Consider the following 15,545-nt stretch of genomic DNA (forward strand, 5'->3'; position numbering starts at 1 on the left):
GAAGATTGATTTACTTTATCTCCTTGATTCATTTTCTTTTCTTTTCTATAATGTATTAGTTGAACCTTCAATTTTTCTTATCATTAATTCATATATAGCCAGATTAAACGTACAGTGAAACATATTAGAGTAAGTGATAAATTGGAGAAGCCAGTTCTGCTGGCTACTAGTAGTATTAATCTTTTGGTAAAACATTTAATCTGATTAAGGAAAAATGAGTCGTTTCTGCATGCTGGCATTTACCCTAACCTAAACTTGGATCATGGATCTTATGGTGATAATTGATGAAATCACAGCCCAAACAGCACCAATCTGCAATCTTTTAGGAGGGCAATGGAGAAGCGTTTCAATCAAACAGTGCCTGAGGGATATTAATTATAACATCATATTGCCCTCCACATGTTGAAGCGGCTACCCCTATCAAAATATTTGGTTACTTCGTTCGCTTAATAATCATAATTTCAAATGGTTAGAAACGCTTACGCATGCTAGTTGTCAAGATAATTATAAATTGTGGGATATTGATTGCATTCTAAGCCCTTTTTCCCGGCCGGAATCGCTCTGATCTTACAATATGTGACCTTGTTTTTTGAGTAGCTTGAAGGGGTTAATTAGAAATACTCCGACCTAATAAAATTATATTTATCTTTGGTTGGAAAAGGTAGCTAGGTTTCCGGCGCTCACGACTTAAATAATGCAAAGATGTTATGTCAACATGATGATGACTTTAATTATTCTCCACTGAACGATGGAGCAAGTGCTGGTTGTGAGCTCACAGAGTGAAGCCGTACCACGCTTTCTGTAACGGCGCTTCGTTGTCCTCCCACTCCCACAGTTGCATTTGATTCCATCAAGCACTTTGTTTCAAGCATATGCATGCTTCATTGCTGGCCAAATGACGAAAAGAGGGTATTTTTTTAAAAAAAATTATTAAATAGGAGTAAAATTTAAATTGATATTCAAAAAAAAGAAATAAATCATAAGTTAATCTATAACTTCTGAATTGATTTTTTTTCATTGAAGTCAAAAAAAATTTACAACTTTAATTTTTAATTTTTTTTCAACATGATTCTAAAGTTGTAAGAGTGTATTTTTTTTAAGCTCAGAAACTATTTATGATTTCGTAAATAATATTTATTTTAATTATTTAATGAATTAATGTATTTTTTATGTTTTTTATTTAATATTTTTTTTATATTATTTTATTTAATATATTTTTTATAATTAATATTTTTATATTTTTTACTCATGTTAAGGATTATTATTTGTTTTGTAAATTAAAAAAATTAAAAAAATAAAAATATACTATACATATTTATTTAACAAAAAATAATCCAATTAGGTTCTAAAAATAGATCAGAAGTAATAAATATTTTATTATTTTGTATTTAACATCTCTCCACCCAAAAACATCCCCAATTTGCAATGCAGACATTTCATTTTGCCTAATATTCTTGACTTTAATCAAGTGTGAATGAAGAGTTTGCTTCTCATTCTTTTAGCTAGCTTGATCCGGATTTCTTATAGGTCAAACTTCCTTATTTTTCAAAGTCTGTCGTAGACTAGCAAAATTCAGCCTCCTCTTTTACCAACTGGTTTGAAGTCGCATTGATGAAAAAAGTACCGCATTTATATTGATTGACACAGAAATTCATAACAGAGATAATGAAGACAAACGATAACAAGTGTTTTAAGTATTGATTAAGAAATTAAAAGGATAAATAGTAATTTTTGTATGTGTAATTCGCTCCTAAATGTGTTCTTGAAAGATGAAAATATAAAATTTAATTTTTAAAAGTGTAAAAAATGTGACAAATGACCGTTAACTTTCGTTTAATAAAATTGTCTATGTGACATTGAGAAACGAATTTATCATTAAAATGATTGTTAACGTGGATATTTCTAATTGTCAACATAAGTCATATTTGTCATATAATATTTTCTTGTCTTTTTATCTTCCCATTCTGTTAAAAAATGTGTCCCTAAAAGATGAAAATATAAAATTTAGTCCCTAAAAGTGTAAAAAGTACAACAAATATATCCACACGTTAACTTTCATCTATTACCGTTAATAAAATAATCAAGATTCAAAAAAGTGAAATATGAAATATATTTTTATCTTTTATTTATAGTAGATTGTGACTAATTATTATAATTTGAAAAAATTTATAATAACTGATACATTGTTACAATGTTTATTTTGGTAAACTGGTATAATGTTTATTTTGGATAATTTCTATTGTGAGAAAAATTATGGATGATAATTAATATTATCGTTATTATTACGTTTGTTTTAAATTATATTTGTCAATATATTTTTTTTAAGTGATTATGATAATGTTATGTTTGTAACGATAAAAAATGATAAAAATTTATCTTAAAATTATATTTTACTCTTAAATGAAATGAAATTTCGGGTCTAATAAATTAGTCCAACAGAAACATACTGATATTTAGGTCTAATAAAAAATTACTAACATTTTCGTCCAATAATAATAACTTATTGGTATTTTGGTCTAATAGAACGTATTGACATTTAGGTCCAAAACAACTTGTTGACATTTTTTTTCAATAAAAAATATTGATATTTTTCGTCTAACAAAAAATTATTGACATTTACGTCCAAAAATGATATTTTACTGACATTTTCATTCAATCTAGTTAGCATGATCATGTTGAGAATCATTTCAATGATAAATTCGTCTATCTATGTTATGTAAGTTATTTTATTAATGATGACGGACGAAAGTTAATGGTCGAATATATTTGTTGCACTTTTTACACTTTCGGGGACTAAATTTTATATTTTCATCTTCCATAAATGTATTTGTCAACGAATTACACATTTAGAAACAAAAATAATTATTTATCCAAATTAAAAAGAAAAATATTTTTATTCATACGTGTAAAATTATATTATCTATAACTTTTTTACATTTTCTTATAATTTTTATAATAAATATTTTTTTAATTTTTTATTCAACATCCTCATACCACTTATTAGCAATATCTATATTTTAATACTCCCTCTGGTGTTTTTTGGTTATCCAATGGCGGCCGTTCAGAACTTCATATTTGTAATTTGTTTTTCTTTTAAACGAATGAATTGAGAAAGTTATTAAATCGCATAAGTATCCGGAAATAATTATCCCACAAAAATTAATGACTTTATCTTGAGGGAACATATTCCAGTTTTATGAAAAAGTGTATTATAATACTGTATTATTATAAGGTTAACGACGAACCAGAGAATACATAGAGAGAGAAGAGTTATACGACACCTGAAGGGTAGCTGGGAAGAAAGATTCCAGTTTCTGTCAATTAACATAAACAAATTGGCGCAAGTGTGGTTAATAATTAAGTAAGAAAAGTATATTATTAATAAGATTTAGATAAAGGAATCAGATTGACTAAGTCGTATGTGCAATGTAATATTTTATCCTAATGCTTACACCCATTTGTTTCTAACCTGTCAACTTCTTTTATCTATTTCCATATAATAATACTATATACAGATGTTGAATTTTATATTTCTTAAACAAATAATAGTTTTTTGTTTGTATTTAATTATATATTATATAGTGATTAAACATAACCACGTTTCGAGGATTGTTTATATAAATATGGTTTTGTCCTATAGCGGTCACGATGGATGAGGCCGAAACAATCATGATGTCAAAGTGTTATTACGAAGTAACTTGAGTTTATTAATCGAACATCAAATAAGAAATGGCATGAGAACAATATTAAATTTAAGTCATGATGAACATTTATGTTTATTTCTGTATATGTAGCAACATATGAACATGAATCTTCATGATTTTATGTTATAATATTCTGGTAATGATGTTGTCGTAACTCCAAAAGGTGCTGCAGATTAAGTTGATTAACTTGTTTATAATATCCACAAAAAATATGGTTGGAAGTAATCATAAGTATATACGAAATAATAATATAGTAATCCATAGTTTTAGGAAGATTAGTAAATAAATGAAAATTATTTAAAGAAAAAAATCGTATGATTGTTGATGTTAGGATTTTTTTTTTTTTTTTGCGATTTGTTAACAAATAATAGTTTGTGAGTACTTAAGATTTCATGCTTTAAATTTTGACCAAGTTGGAAGATATTTAGTTCTTTAAGTATGGTTAATTGATGTGTTAAATTTTTTATTTGTGATGTGTGCAGAAAGAAAATTGTTAGGACATATAATACTAATTATTTTTATAATATTTCTACTTTAGTGATGTTTGATTAAGGTAGTGATAGAAAATCAAAGGTGAATGAAAATAATTAAAAATTGAAGTAAAAGTAAATCACTGGATTTACTTTTCAACGAAAAAGTCATGTGTGGATTAAAAAAAGAAAAGAGTATTCAAATAATAAAAATATCATTTTACTTTGAAAAATGAATACTCTAATTTATTATAGGCAAATGTTAATCATATACATGCTATAGTTTTCTTTAGAAAAAGAATTGTTTATTGAGTAGAAGATACAAAAGTAATTAATGCTTCTTTTTAAATAATTAAAAGTATTTAATAATAAAGTATACTTAATACTGTATGTACATCGGTTACTTTTTATTTTTGTGTTGGCCTTTAAGCCGTTTTGCTTAAAAAAGAAAGATAGAGGATGAAAGAAAATACTTGTTAACAAAATATTTTTTATATATACAATTATACATTGAATTTAAATTTTTTAAACATTAAAAGTCTTTTTAGACTGAATGACTTAGTAGGATAGAAGGATCACCAACCCCTAGTTTATTGTACCAATATTGAACATGTCAAGTTTAACTTTTATTTGGTTTACTGTTTCTTTCTAGTAATCAAAAGTAGTTGTAAATTTAGGGGTGAACAAATTAAATTGTTTAAAAATTAAACTGAATTGTAAAAACAGTTTGAAAGAAATGGATTGAATCACACTACTCCGAATTACTGTGAATTATTTGAATTGTTCTCAATAAGTATCTTATTTGAAGAGAATTTTTATATTTTTTAATTTCATAGATTACCGTTCAAATTTGTTCAACCAGTTCAAAAAAGCTGAACTATGAAACAGTTTAGTTCAATTTTTTATTCAAAACAGTTCATTTTTTATAATACAGATTAGTTCGATACCAGTTGAGTTCAAAATTTGTTTAATAACCCTAGCCATGAAGGCAAAATATTTGCAAAACATACTTTAAAGCTCAAATCAACGTATTTTGGTAAAGTATTAATAATGATTAAATATGAACTGCACTTGAGTATTGAACTTATATAATGTAAAGCCGTGGATGAATTATTATAGACATGTAAAGAAGTTCAACTGACCCCTCGCTAGTCAAACAGACTCTCTTAGGCACTAATGGTGTTGGACTGGAAATTAAATTTGGGGGAAGTGACATAGGAGTTATGACTTTCAAGAATCAAGGGTTTATTTAGATAAACTTCTTTAAGAAAAAAATGACTGAGAAAGAAAAATAAAATGATTTTTTTATAAGTTAAAATTAATATATACATAATTTTTTTGCATAAGGTAATTTGTATAAAAAAATTATGTAATTTCTCTAAAATATAATTTTAACCTATTCATAAGCTCATTTTAATTTATAAAAAAAATTATTTTTTTCTTAAAAATATTTCTGGATAAATTTATCCAAACGTACTTAGTCTTTTCAATAAGGCTGATCCACTTGTACACGATGAAACCCAACTCAATTGTACGTAGCCAATAAAAAAATAGTATTTATTATCCAATGTTGGGAAAGTTCGAAATAACTGTGGCTGAAATGTTCAAATTTAGGTCCCATATAATTCTGTTCAACCGAAGTTGTTAGAACAATAAAGGATGTAGAAAATAACCAAGTTTCAGTCAAAGCTGATTCATATATATATATATATATATATATAAAAGTCAAAGCTGATTTTGTGCTTGCCTGAACTTTTTTTCTTTTTCTTTTCATTTTCCCTCCTCTTTTTGTTCACTCAAAATTATCCAGTTTCTGGAGGCAGTTCATTGTTTAACTTGCTTAGCTTTTGACTTTCGTTCGCACACTCGGCGAAGGGAATATTACAAATTGCCATTTTCTTCAGCTGGTGGAATTTAATTATAAGCTCCATTAAAAAAGGAAAAATATATTGGAATTAAGGTAATAGAATTTTTAGCCGATAAAAAAAATTGCAATATGGTGCTATTAATCAAATATTGTTTTCATGTTTTTTTCTTTGTTATTAAATTTTGGATGGCTGAGACATAATGACCTTATGGGGATTTTCAAGTAAAAAAATCTAGATGGGAGGACATGAAAGAGCAGCTGCAGTGCGTCACCCAAATCTGCTAGTACAGTATTGGGCCAACCTCAGCTCCACATTTTGTTGGACCCTTTGTTGAAGTCAATTACTTTCTCCTTAAATATTTTTGAAAATAGGTAATTTTGAAAATATTTTTAAAACATGAAACAAATGTCTCCTTAAATATATTTTTTGTACTGTTGTCCAATTAAAATTAAAATTTCATTTTGATTATCGGCATAATTCATTAATGTGTATCTAATTGTTGTAAAAAAAATAATTGTAGCCTTTGTAGGGAAAAAGATATATATATATATATATATATAAACAGTTTCTTTTCAAGGCAAGTAGAGGGCAGTTGATTATTGACAGGTGACCTACAATTTAGGATGCCTTTCAAGTGTCTTTTGGACGCGACAGAAATTTTAGTTACTATGATGCTGTTGAAAAGACTCTCAAGTCGAAACTTCATTTAGCAGAAAAAGTGATAATGAAGGATGTAGTTCTTCTCGATCCATTTTAGCTACCGTGATGTTTTTCTCAACGTAAAGAAGTGGAGGATGAGTGATGAGCACTCACGTAGTCCCTAAATTCAGAGGAGCCACATAAGTGCTGAACATGAATTTGACAACATTCATGACATGTAAATAATAACACTGACAAGAAAGATTTGAGATTAAAATTGAAATTAACTAATGAATCGCAATACATTAAATTAAACATTTCAGAGCCTGCCTGAATGAAATGAAATATCAACTCTTCGATTTTGACAACCTCAAGATAAATAAAACATGGTGGTGTGTGGGACATAGACCAAGTACCCTTTTCCGTTTATTCGATTCACATAATTAAAGATGAGATCTGAGAGATAAATTGGTATGAAAAGTGAGCTAGGCATAAGAACGAGATTTGGTAAATAAACCATGTTATATATAATAGTAAGTGTTGTTTCCGTATCGGGAATTTATAAAACAGAGTAGCTGCGATTACTTTTATATAATCTCCTTCAAATTGAGCTGGAACAAAGAAGAAGCATCGTTGTGCATGAGCCACAACATGTGATCCACAAATATGAAAGGCTCCACCAGAAACACTCTCTTCGGAAGTGCCATGTAACCCACCCGTCAACCCGTCGAACGACGCCGGATCAATGAAACTGGCATCACCAAACAATCCATGGATATGCCTCTAGAACCACCCACGAGTTAATGTAAGTATATATATATATATAATAAAGTTTTGGTGTAATGTAAGGGACTTTAATGTAACATAACAACAACAGAAAATCAATTTTCTTTTTTGAATTATTTAGGTGACCATATTGAAAAAGAAAGGGTTACTTTGGATGTATATTTCGGTCATGACTTGCGTGTAGCCGTTGGAGAAAGGATCCCTTGGATTTTGATTTTGATTTTGCATTTAAAAATCAAAAGTAAAAAAAAAAATAAAAATCCAACTATTTGTCGTTTCTTGCCTCCGAATAACCATGTAGACAGTGGAGAATTATATAGGCACCTTTGTTAAAAAAAAAAGTATTTGTTTAAAAATTAAATAGTTAACAAGACAATAAATTATGAAATTATATTTAATAACACTCTTATATAAGCAATTTCAATTGCTTGAAATAAATGTATAAAACTACCAGGCTGAATCATATTCATAAAGAACTCTTGTGGATACATCATAGTTTTATGACAACAATAATAATAATCCTTGACATTATGAACTCACTCGTTTGCGATTAAATCTAGTTCTCCGCAGACAGCATAAATGACGACTATCAAGCACATTTATTGCAATGATTAATTGACAAATTCCGTATTTATGCATGGTTGGCTAATTATTCATCATAATGTTATTATTTGTTATTTTTGGGTCAAAAGAACTAAATATTGTTTTAATTTGGTAGTCGATGGTAATGTATATTGTTCCTATCCCATAGGAAAGACATAAGATTACTATTAGCATACTAGACTAGATTTGAAGTTACACTTCTGGGATTTGTTTGTAGAAAAACAACGCATAGGCATGTGCATTGTATGCACACCCCGTAGTTATTAATTAATAGATGAAAACGAAGATTTCAAAGTGATTTTAGTTAGAGTTGTTAAAAAATTAGGTAAACGCGTTTTAAAGTATAGATTTCTAATCCATATCCATTCCATAATCAATCAACGTGATTTTGGGCACATTAAGTGCTCTAGTTTTTCATATTTATCCACCAAGCGCAGACCAATGACTTATCAAAGTATGCCCTTTAGCAACAAGTTTGATAATGAATCTTGTATACGAAAGGGGAAAAAAATGTTGAGAGCTAACTGCACCATGCTATGAATATTTACAACTCAAATAAAATTATCTCTCTTAGAAGGTACAATGAAAAACAATTAAAAATGTCATTTGCATACTTTTATGTTTTATGTATAGCTGGAATCATTTATTTTAAAATAATTGTTTTTAAAAATATATTCCTAACAAACTTTTAATTGATGGTTACTTTACCTGAAGGCTCTCAAGATATCAATATTAAATTAATGGTTAGCAATGTCTATGGGCATTTATGTTACATTACTCCATCAATACTTAATAGCAAACGCAGTGTGAACCAGTGACAATTTCTTAACAGTATTATTACATCATTTTAGGCCATATTAGCTTTCAAGTTTCAATCAATCTCGTTAAAAAAAAAAAAAGGTTGACACTTGATATTATTAATCTTAAGAAAATAAAGAGTATAATATCTTAAAATCATTTATAATAAGTTATAAATGGATAAAAACTATATCCCTTACATATGTTTATATATTTAAATTATATTTTCATATTCAAATAAATTTGTGAAAGGATATTACATCTATATCTAGTACTTAATATGAGTTAGGTAATGTTGTTCACGCCAGTAAAACGTAGAAGCAACATATATGCCGCAAAGAATATTTTGACTGACCGAATTACATGATGCCACGAAGAGGTTGAGCTTCGATTGAGGTTAGTTTTATCTTTTAAGCAAATTAATGTCTTGCCGTAAGGCTCCTTGATAAAATTAAAAATAAAATAAAAATTCCTTTTATCTTCTTTTTTTAACAAAATTTGGCTATACTTATACAAGGCACATATGATTAGATTTTAAAACATTTATAATGAAACCAAGTAACTAACAAACAAGCATGTCAAGGAATATGCTGCTCGGGTAAGGGGAACGCATCATATATCTTGTGAACGAATGCGGATCCAAATGACCAAATCCGTAACAAGCTCAAATAACCAAAAGTTATTATCGCTAACACTGTTTCAATTATGATTTGAAAATCCTAATCCACAGAAAAATGAAGCTAAGTAGATTTAGACCTTAAATAAATTCTCCTAAAATCAGTCCCGACCAAAACCAATGATGCATGTTAGATTTTGGAATTTGACTTTAGCCAGTATCCACTACTTTGAAGAATCATCATGCCAATACCCTGCTTCTGCAGTGTTGAACCTAATATATATCTATCTATAAATTAAAATAATCTACTTTTTCAAGTAAGAAGTTAATTATGCCAAAACATTAATACTTTATAATTAAATTTTTAGACTTAAATTTTATGAATTTAATTTTATATTTTTAGTTATTTTATATAAATTCTATATGATGTATATTTTAGTTGGACAATATGACAAAATGTGGTATGCTTTATAGTTATTTATAAATAACTATCCAAAAATTTAAAAACCATAATATAATGTATATAATCTTAGTAAGATTTTAAAACAGATTTTACTTGGGACAATAATTTTATTGCAGTTTTATGGTTTTCCTGATAAAATTGTTCATTTGATTATGAGTTGCATCTCCTCTGCAACTTATCTGCAACTTACTCTCTGAAATAGAATAATGCTATCATAGCTTAGTTTTGTTTCACAAATAGGGTTACGGCAAAAAAAAATCCTATGTCAAGTTATAAAATTATATTTTCAAAAATTATATTTCTAGAAATGTAATGCATAAAAATATTATTCCCATAAACATGTTTGATTGTCATTAGGAAATTTTGAAGATGTGAAGAAAGCAAATAACAAAAACATGTGTATTCCATATTTCTTGGAATCAAATATTCCTGAGAATATTTATCCAAAACTTGTAACATGCGTGGGAATGTGATATTCCCAAGTGATCATTTCCGGGAATCTTCCTCGATAACCTGAAACAAACGGCTTGTAACAAATATTTTATATCCCACATCAAGGAATATGCTGCTGCTCGGTTAAGGGGAACGCAATTCATATATCTAATATAAACGCATGCGGATCCAAATCGGTAACAAGCTCAAATAATCAAAAGCTATAATCGCTAACACTGTTTAAATTATAAATTATAATTTGAAAATCCTAATCCACAGGAAAATGAAGGTCAATAGATTTAGACCTTAAGATAGATTCTCCTAAAATCGGAGTCCCAAAACCAAATTATGCATGTTATATTTTGGAATTTGACCACTGGCCACTACTTTGAAGAATCATCATGCCAATACCCTGCTTCTGCAGTGTTGGACTTAAAAACGCATCATCACTGCTGAGTATGGCCAGCCCATAGTTGATGTTGGTACATGGGCATGGTATGAATGGGCTGACTAGCATTATTATTGTAGAGTCCTGAGCCACCTGGCCCCTTACTAAAATGACTATTCTCATTATCCTCAGATGAATCAGTTGAAGGCCCTAGAGAGGTAGGAGTAGTTGGAGTCGGAGAAGCACCAAAGGCTAACATCTGAGATGATGGCGTCGAAGAACGTCCAGATTTCAGGTTACTTGAGCTAGACTTTTTTCCATCAGCAATAAAGCTACCCAGAATTACCTGTTGATGATTTTTTTAAGTCACAGAAATAATGCATCGGAGTTAGATCATTCCTTCATGCTGAAAAAAAACTCTCCAATACCCAAGAACTACTTATATACACAAACACAATTTACTCTATATAGGCAGGAAAAAAAATTCAAATGTAGTTCCATTGTTTACAATTTGACATAAACTTTCTACCATTTGAGAGCAATACCTGCACCGCCGTTGCTGCAGTAAGGGCTCCAACAACTTCGCCACCCAATAATCGTCCATCAGGACCTGCTATGCTCACACTCAAGGCAGCCATTCTGTTATTGTCAGATTGTAGCGTAGCAGCTTTAAGTGATATGATCTCAAATTGACCCTGTAATGAAAAGACATCAAGTGAAGTGAATTAAACTTAAACACGAACTTGTACGTAAAATTAAACTTAAGCATAAGAACTAAAGATGCAGCTAAACTTGGCTCCTTCTCAGGAAAATAAAAAATATTATTGGTGACATTTAAACCCCGTCTTTAAATCACTGCACCTTACCAATTAGGTGAGTGTAAGGAAGATAGGAAGTAAAGTAGCCTTCAATAAAAGCAAATACAAGAAAATGTAGGTTTCAAACACAGCAGCCTTAACACATGTAAATCACAAATTTGAGCAATTCTATTTGGAAAAGGTTTAACCAAGACCCAAGGGTAAGCCTGTTCATTTGTATTCCCAATTCTACTTTTTTGTTGTTTTCATTCAATGCATTCAATAAAGAGATAAATCAACAATACAGCAAATGGTATTAAGCAGTATTAAAAATAAAATATAACAAGATAGTAAAAAAGTTTGGTATATTCAATTATTTTCAGTTCTAGTAGTCACTAAGCTGTATCTTCACTTCTAGATGGTCATAGTCAAACTAAAAGCTATCACTTATCACGCAACCACAAAAAACTTGCAAGAAGTGCGAAGGCCCAAGAGTATATTTCATAATCTGAAGATATAATATGTCAGGAAGCACTGTAACTACAAGTCTACACGTGCGTAAGTAAGTCTGCAAGCACAAAACTGAACATATAATATTGTATATATATAAATTTCAAGTAAGAAAATCAAATTATGATAGCTAAAGGATTCATTAGTACTATTGCTATGTGAGTGTTTTAACATCCTAACACTTATCAGCAATAAAAGACCCTTAGTTGTTGGACCAAACTGATACTGGGAAGAAAGGGTATAATAAGGTTGTGCACCAGAAGAGACAAACTTATGTGACAAAGTAATATTGTGTGCGACAGGCACTTCAAATTCTGCAAGATCTTAAAAAAATGCAAGAAATGAAATTAAATTAGAGATATAAGATACAAATAAAAAGGAAGGAAATAAAAAAGATGGCATTCAGAATCTCAGATAAATGTTTCTAATAGATTTCACGTTTAAAAGCTTAGCCATACTCTGTTTTGATTTATGCTTTAAACCTAATTGAGTATCCAAAATTCAGTTGATATTTCTTTCCATAACAATTTTCGAAGCAGATCTACCTAAATGGTTCCAGTGATAGATTCGAAAGTGCAATCCCACAAAAAACAGCATATGAATTTTTCTATAAAAAAAATGCAAGAAATGAAATCAAATTAGAAATATAAGATACAAAATAAAAAGGAAGGAAATAAAAAAAGATAGCATTCAGAATCTCAGATAAATGTTTCTGATTGATTTCACGATAAAAAAGCTTAGCCGTACTCTTGTAAACATAAATTTTTAATTATGTGCCAAAAGATAATAGACGAGTGTATTTACAAATTCTGCATGACAAAGCACTGTTAAAATGCACATAAGCACACCAACAAACATATAATACATCAGATCATTGCCAATCAAATATAGAATAACAAAAGTTTTATACGGTTGTCATGATTTTAATAAATGGTCCGTGACTGCAATTTCAGCCACAACACGTCAAGGTTTTTGGGCTCACTGCAGCGGCATCACAACCACAATTACGGCCAAAATCTGGTATCGTTGCGTGCAATCAATCAAGAATGGCGTCAAAATCACAATCATGACCACAATTTAAAATCTTTTTGACAGTTGATAAACTTTATTTAAAGGGATTGTAATTGTAAAAGGATGCGGAAGGTGTACCTCATAGGCCAGAATACCAGCAGGCATGTCTGGTGCTCGAATGGTGACATTGCGGATTGCACCAGAAGCAGAAAGGGTGCAAACTGTCCGACGTCCTTGCTCACAAAAGGCCACAAGCTTTGAAGCAATATCCTGCAAACGAGAGAAACATTACACCACCGGTAAGTAAGAAGAATTTGCAACACAAATAACCAGCAATATCGTGCATTATCAATTTGTGATCAATGAGTGCATACCTCGCCAACTTCGGCGGTGATAACATGGGGAGTAAAACCAGTTCCAGGAATGCCTTAGCAATAAACAAAAACACGATCAGAACAAATTAACAAAGAAAAACACGAGGGAACGAACAAAGGAAGGGATGAAAGAAAGAGCGATACCGAGAGCATCCATCTGTTTCTTGCCGGAGCCAGGGGGGCGACCGCGGTGTTTTTTGGCGGGGGGGTCGGCGGAGGAAGCGGGGGCGTGAGTTGGGCCCAGGCCCAACGCAATGTTGCCATCGGGCGAGTATTTTCTGGGCCGGCCCCGCTTCTTCTTCGACGATTCCGAGGCGGCCAGCGCACAAGGCTTCAACGCCTCGAACGTGCTGTTATTATGGTTGGTGTTGGCGTCGCTGTTGAGAGGCTCCGAAGAAGGAGGAGGAGGATTGCTGTTGTTGTTGTTGTTGTTGCTGTAAGGGAATCTAGCGGTGGCGGGGGCCAACATCGAAGGGTACACGGTGGGTCCCACCATCATGTTTGGCGGTTGTGGCTGAGGCTGTTCACGAGAATCCATAGCGGATCGCGGAGTGGAGGCGTTGGAATATGAGGAGAGTGTGGGAATGCAAACACCTAGTGATTGGTGCGAGTGGCAGGAAGGAAGGAAGAAGAAAGAGCGTTATATATAAGAGAATCACGAGGGGCAGGGAGGGAACACATCATCAGAGGCAGGGTATTAATTTAGGGTTTTACTTTTAGATTTCGTTTTTATTCTCTCACTTTTGTTTCGTCATCACCCTTTGACAAGATTTCGATACGATACTTGCCCACTTGCTGCTCTCTGTCAACTCAACTAGTATTAAAAACATTATTTACTCCAAATATTTAACTCATCTAAATCCCCTATGTTTATTTTACTTGTTCTTGTCATGTATTAAAAGTTTTTTTATCATAAGCATATGTATTAAAATTATGATTATATTTTTTAAATATTAAAAGATTGTAAATATTTTTTTAAACTATTAGCCATTTTTTTATTAATTTAAGTATTTATTTTATAAATGCCGTATAAAAATATTGTTACAATAAAGGATAAGTTTGGCCGTTCCACTCACCACAAATTTTCCATTTTGTCTTTCTCTATTGATCAAGTGTTTAACTTCTTTTTTTCTAGGATAATCGTCTCCTGACATTAATCGTTGACATTTATGCAATCTCTATGAGCGTATAATCTATGCATAAATATATCTAATGCATTGCATAACAAATCTTTAGGACGGGTCTCACAAGTTAATGAATAAAAAATTATTTTTTATCAATTAATATTAATTATTAATTTGTTAGTTTTTATTAATGGATAATTTAAATCATGATTTCTTCTTCCTCCATTATCCGTCCCATTATCCGTTGACGAAAAAATTATATAACAATTTGTATCATTGATGCTTGATGAAAATTACATAACACTTTATTCATATTGCCTATAAAATACTTTACGATAACCTTAGCTGGGTGTCCACTGGTCTCATGCTCGTATTGTTACATTGCCGAATTCAGAATTAAGTGCACTCCTCATTTTGCTTCGACGCAAGTAGTTGAACCCTCATTGGCACAGACGAAAGACGTTTAATTATAAGACATTGCAGTCGATCAATGTATCAGTTTGTGACATGTTTTTAGTGATAACAAATTTAAAAGTCGGATAGTAAAAATAAACAAACTTAATTAAGAGACTAGTGAAAAGATTAAAAAAATGATCATAATCATTATTTAGGAACAATGTTATTCAATTCACGTGGAAGAAATCCAATTAAGTGAGAGTGATCCTTATAATATCTATAATTGACTTTTCAGTAAATTTTACACTACAATACTTCATACAACAACACTTTATTAAATATTTTTGTTGGTCAAAACTCTCCACCAGTCAAAACCCTTCATATACAATTTTTTGCGAGACATCAACAATCAATTATGACACTACTCAATTTCTTTCAGCTTCATTGATTGTCTCCACAAATTAGCATGAGACTTTTCAGTGTGTTTTGTCATCACTTACATTTTTCAGTAAACTTCTCAAAAAGTCATATATCTCATAATTGTTTCAAATCAAACATGCTTAAAT

At 30.5% G+C, this 15,545-nt stretch overlaps 1 protein-coding gene and 1 pseudogene across 1 annotated transcript; both read right to left on the reverse strand.

The window, feature by feature from the left end:
* Positions 1–7,012: 7,012 nt before the first annotated feature.
* LOC114405828 lies at positions 7,013–7,469 on the reverse strand (annotated as a pseudogene).
* Positions 7,470–10,567: 3,098 nt separating this feature from the next.
* Positions 10,568–14,215, reverse strand: LOC114422812 (AT-hook motif nuclear-localized protein 8-like). Its single transcript, XM_028389351.1, has 5 exons — positions 13,604–14,215; positions 13,460–13,512; positions 13,224–13,355; positions 11,313–11,462; positions 10,568–11,113 (listed from the first exon to the last, which is right to left on the reverse strand). Exons 1-5 carry the CDS (start codon positions 13,995–13,997, stop codon positions 10,826–10,828), a joined length of 1,017 nt encoding a protein of 338 aa, XP_028245152.1. The 5' UTR covers positions 13,998–14,215; the 3' UTR covers positions 10,568–10,825.
* Between the last annotated feature and the right edge of the window lie 1,330 nt (positions 14,216–15,545).

This window comes from Glycine soja, chromosome 1 (assembly GCF_004193775.1).
Source record: "Glycine soja cultivar W05 chromosome 1, ASM419377v2, whole genome shotgun sequence".
NCBI classification, from domain to species: Eukaryota; Viridiplantae; Streptophyta; class Magnoliopsida; order Fabales; family Fabaceae; genus Glycine; species Glycine soja.

Bases quoted from the DNA above. Each gene is read 5' to 3' on its own strand.
- LOC114422812 (XM_028389351.1), bottom strand. From the start codon at position 13,997: ATGGATTCTCGTGAACAGCCTCAGCCACAACCGCCAAACATGATGGTG. The intron at 11,463-13,223 runs GTACACCTTCCG...TTTTCATTACAG, and splicing joins CTGGTATTCTGGCCTATGAG to GGTCAATTTGAGATCATATC. The intron at 11,114-11,312 runs GTATTGCTCTCA...AATCATCAACAG, and splicing joins CTGCAGCAACGGCGGTGCAG to GTAATTCTGGGTAGCTTTAT.